This window comes from Canis lupus, chromosome 21 (genome assembly GCF_011100685.1).
Source record: "Canis lupus familiaris isolate Mischka breed German Shepherd chromosome 21, alternate assembly UU_Cfam_GSD_1.0, whole genome shotgun sequence".
Lineage (NCBI taxonomy): Eukaryota > Metazoa > Chordata > Mammalia > Carnivora > Canidae > Canis > Canis lupus.
In genome coordinates, this window is record NC_049242.1 from 32,066,917 (window position 1) to 32,072,213 (window position 5,297).

At 39.4% G+C, this 5,297-nt stretch overlaps 1 protein-coding gene across 1 annotated transcript; it reads right to left on the reverse strand.

Annotated features, from left to right (window-relative positions):
- On the reverse strand, positions 1-945 carry OR10A3E (olfactory receptor family 10 subfamily A member 3E). Its single transcript, NM_001388914.1, is given in 1 exon segment — positions 1-945. A coding segment is annotated over 1 exon segment (945 nt).
- Between the last annotated feature and the right edge of the window lie 4,352 nt (positions 946-5,297).

The window sequence follows — 5,297 nt, forward strand, 5'->3', positions numbered from 1 at the left end:
TCAGAATGCATGTATATCCACTCTTCTTCGCCATAGTTTCATCAAAGCTCTTTTCATCTCACTATTTCTGAAGCTGTAGATCAGTGGATTCAGCAGAGGTGTAAGAAGTGAGTAAGACAATGACATCAGCTTCTTGGTTTCTGGGGAGTAGCCAGATTTGGGTTGTAAATAAGTCATACTGGCTGTGCCATAGAAGAGGGTCACAGAAGTGAGATGGGAGGCACAAGTGGAAAAGGCCTTTTGCCTCCCAGTGGCTGATGGCATCCTCAGGATGGCAAAGAGAATCCGAATGTATGACAAGAGTATCAACACGAAAGGAACCATGACAATCAAAATGGTGCCAGTGAATGCATAGATTTCAAACAGAAACGTGTCTGCACATGCAAGTTCTAGCACTGGGGGAGTCTCACAGAAGAGATGATTGATTACATTGGGGCCACAAAAAGGAAAACTGAAAACCCATGTGGTCTGCACAGTAGCCACCATGATCCCTGAGACCCATGAGAACATTACTAATTTCATGAAAACTCTTTTGTTCATAATCATTGGGTAGCTCAGAGGGTGACAGATTGCAACAAATCGGTCATAAGCCATCGTCCCCAGGAGAAAACATTCAGTGCCACCAAAGAAAAGGATGAAATACATCTGTGCAAAACAGCTCATAAATGAAATGGACGTTTTCTCCCTGGTGAGGACCACCAGCATTTCAGGCATAATGACTGCGCTGAAACTCACGTCCACCACAGACAGGTTCTGGAGGAACAGATACATGGGCACGTGGAGGCTCTGTTCCAAGGTGATGATGACTATAATGATGGCATTTCCCATCAGAGTCACCAGGTAAACAGCCAGGAAAACCCCAAAGAGCTGCTCTTGGAGTTCAGGAAAGTTGGAAAAGCCCAAGAGGATGAATTCAACCACAGAGCTTTGATTTTGCCTTTTCATTCCAGTGGTGGACAGTATATCGTTTTTATGGACATTGTATACAAACGATGAAGTCACAGTCCAATCGCTAACAGTCTGTGTCTGCAATTCACAACAGGTATTAATGGTAGAAGATATAAAAAGGAATGCATCCTGACTAAATTCAGTGTGGCAATGTTAGAAATGACCAATCTCTTGGATTAATAAACATCAAATAAAAGGAGGAGGTGAAAAAAAGTAAAATAAATAAAATTAAATTTAAAAATTTAAAAAAGGAGGAAGTGAAGAAGGCTGGCTCAGAAGTTTCATCTGAAAAGCACTGAATATTATCAAAATACTTTTATAACCTGTACAGTATATAGTTTGCAAATTAAGTATAGCCTTAAAACAACATCAATATTTTATAGTTGAGATTCCATTCCTACGTCATGGCTATCAGAATCCTCTCTTTTTTTTTTTCAATTTTATTGAAGTAGAAAATGTAAAATACAAAAGTTAAAGTATTATAAGTAGACAAATGAGAAAGATACACACAAATATTATTTAAACCATCTAATAATTCAAAGTTATATCGCAGTTGACTTACTATAAATATTCATCCTGTTCAAAATGCCTGTGTGTGATGCTTGAATATGCAGTCTTGGCAGGGACAGACAAAGGGGTTTGATGTACTTATCTTAGGTGATCTGTAAATTGTGTGAATGCCTTAGACTTACTAATTTTTGCAAAGACTGCTCATTGACAATTCTATTGAGATCGGCCTATATGAAAAGCTTTCTTTTTTTTTTCTTTTTTTTTTAAATAAATATATTTTTTTAATTCTTATTTATTTATGATAGTCACAGAGAGAGAAAGAGAGGCAGAGACATAGGCAGAGGGAGAAGCAGGCTCCATGCACCGGGAGCCCGACGTGGGATTCGATCCCGGGTCTCCAGGATCGCGCCCTGGGCCAAAGGCAGGCGCCAAACCGCTGCGCCACCCAGGGATCCCTCTTTTTTTTTTTTTTTTAAGAGGGAAAGACAGAGAGTGAGTAGGGGATAGAGAAGGGCAGAAAGAGAGGGAAAGAGAGAATCTTATGCAAGCACTATGCCCAGTACAGAGCCCAAGGTAGGGCTCAGTCTCACCACCTGGAGATCATGACCAGAGCCAAAGTCAAGAGTCAGACACTTAACAAAGAGAGCCATTCAGGCACTGTGGCCTGCATGGGAAATTTTAAGAATCAAAAAAATAAAATAAAAATAAAAATAAAATAAACAAAAAAATTTTAAGAGTTCTCTAAGGCTAATCTTTGTGACCATAATGATTTAGGAATCATACAGTTGTGATCACTCTGTGACTGTGATTTAAACATTTTCTTTCTGTCTCCTGTCTTTGTCTCTCTTTTTCTCTCTCCTACTGCCCTGCTCATCAAGAAGTTGATTTAATCGTCAATTATTCAATAAATCCTGTTTTAGCACTTACAATGTTCTAGGCTCAGGTACCTCAGGGACAGATTGGCTTCACACACTCCACAGAGAGCTCAAAACATTACACAAAATAGCATTCCACTCTTACCTCAGTTTTCAAATTCCTATCTCTTCTATCTTGGCTGTTTTTCTCACCTATCAGTAACTGACATCTTTTAGTGAGGAGGTTACATTTTACATGTACACATCGGTAGATATTACATATTGATAATATTTGCATATTATATATACATAAAGTCTAACTCCCTTGCTAAATATAAACTCCAGGAATCCAAGATTTTGTTTTGATCTTTGCTATACTCACAATGTCTACAACAGTCGTGCCCATAAATGATACTAAACCAATGTTTGATGAGTAATAGAATTTAAAATTGAGGAAGTCCACTATAGCATCTAGGAATAGAATATGGAAAAGAAGAGTGAAACCAACACACCACATTGCTGGCAAGCAGAGGTAATAACAAGGGGCTATGAGAGGTTTCTGCGAGGGATTCAATACTTCTGAATAAGGAGGGAGTGTGTGTGAACAAGCACAATCATAGCATGTCACCAGTGGAAGGTACAGGAGGTTGAAGAGGGATGACTTGCTCAGGTCAAAGGCATTTCATGACACCCTAGCATTACAATGGAGACCTACTGGCCTTTGTGTGATGTTTTGTAAGCCAGCAGAAATACACTGTGGGAGATGAGGAACCCAGCAGAACAGAAGGAAACAGCTCATGCCATCTTGAGTAAAGACCAGTAGGACATTAGCACACAGTGGAAGGCAAGTTGATTTATTTCTGAATTTGACCATATCATCCATAAAAATTAAATGTCCATACTAACCATACTAATTATATGTTGCATCTCAAAAAGTGACCTGAAATTAATAAAATATAGTCATAGGATCAAACACCTAAAATTCATTTCTAATGAGAGAAAAGAATAAAGGATATTTAGTTACAAAAGTTTAAAAGTGGATAAATTTGGAAAATTTAGAATATAATGTAAGTAAAATAGAAAAGCTTTGTAGAATGGATAATAAGCATCTTATGGGGAAAAAGAATTCATGACTGGTAATGGGTCACTGACTGCAGTTGCTGCACCTTTTCTCTGGAACTTAGGGACCTCAATGCCGACTTGGAGAACTCTGGGAAAGAAATATTGAGGCAGAGCGCTGCCTAATAGGTTTCATCCTTCCAGTTGAAGAGGTAGGAGTTGCACTTATTTTTCCATTCCCTTCCAGCTGCAAAATTCTAAGATTTGATGATTAATGTCTGCCAAGTATTTATACCCCTAATTATTGCCCAAACTTTTCTCCAAAAAGAAGAGAAAAAGGAATTAACCAGCATCAAAACCAAGGAGTCTACTGATTCCGGTGTGTCAGCTGTGTCTAGGGATCCAGAGCACAGAGACATCACTTCAACAGCATCTCCAATGATCAGCTGGAGAGGAACTGTAAGTGGAAAGCCCACCAACACACACACAGCAGAATCCTCCCTTTCTTACCTATTGACTCTGTCTCTTTAAATGTCTTGCTACATTGTCAAAGTTTTACCTTTACTCAAAAACCATCTTCTCATAAATACAACTCTGTGCTTCAGGGCTTTGATTCTAGAACATTATATGACACTGAATCATACGCCCTGTAGAATCCCTCCCTGGAGGACTTGGAATCACTTCATAAACACTCTCTCATATTTTTGCATGATGACTAAAGGGGCTTGACCTTGGCGCCTCAGGTGAGAACCCTCAAGAGCACACACCTGGAGCATCGCTCCTTCCTATTCCTGCGGGGAATAAATGCCTCTTCACACAAGAGACCCAGTTCAGCATGATGTCTCCAAAGGAGGTGATAACGGAGGCTGACTAACACTTGTATACTGGAAAGAAGAGATTGATGGTGTGAGAGCTTGAGCAAAGGCTGGTGAGCTAGAGGTAGAGGACAACTAGGTGGAATGCAGTTTGGGCGATGGTGGGAAACTAGTTAAGGCAAGCAGAGTGAAGCCTAGTTGTAGAAAACTGAATGCTCATTCTATCATCAAAGAACTTTTGATCATTTGTAGAAGAAATATAGTCACTGAAAATTATGAAAGAAAATCATTACAATTGATTAAATTGAAAGAACTTTTAAGCTATAAGTCAGGTAATCTGAACTACTTTTCACTGATTTATAAATTTCTCTATAAAATAAACATAATACAGTAAATCTCATTGGATATAAATGAAAACCAAGAGATTCAGGGATCCACTTACACTGGAGTGAACAATCAAGGAGACCATTTGGCTCACTCCCCACAGAGTGAAGAGATGAAACACTCTGCAGACTTGGCTCTGTCCCAAACTGGACGGTGTGACTGAATGCAGGTTACCTTGGTCTACTTCTCACTGCACATTCCTAGAGAAGGTTCCATTCTGAAGGAAGCTCACCTCCCCTGGCAGCAGTCAACAACATCCAGAGATTCATTCTATCTACTCTGTATCCAGTGGGAAATGTAGCCATTAGCCTGAGGTAAAGGAATTTTCACTTCACATTCCAATCCAGGGATCCCCCCTAGGTCATTCACTATGGTGGAATTACTCCCCAGGCATGAGCCAGTCCCATCACCAGGCTGGCAAATGCTGCCTGATATGTATTCTCTATGATTCATACACCAGAGTTCCCATGTGGGCTTCTGTCATACATGTTCCGTTTTTTATGTCAATGGTGGTAACGCAGGTGATGTGTAGTTTCCGAGGAGTCATCAAGATTTAGTCAGCACTTGTGCACTTTCCACTAGGTGTATTAGACATGAATGAAGAGTGTGCGGAAACAATTCAGGTACATGCAAAAGGGGATGAAAAGGAAGTTATATTAATATAAAATTATAATTTCATAGCCAATAGTACTAAATAGATCAAAGAAGAATCAAAATGTAGAAATAC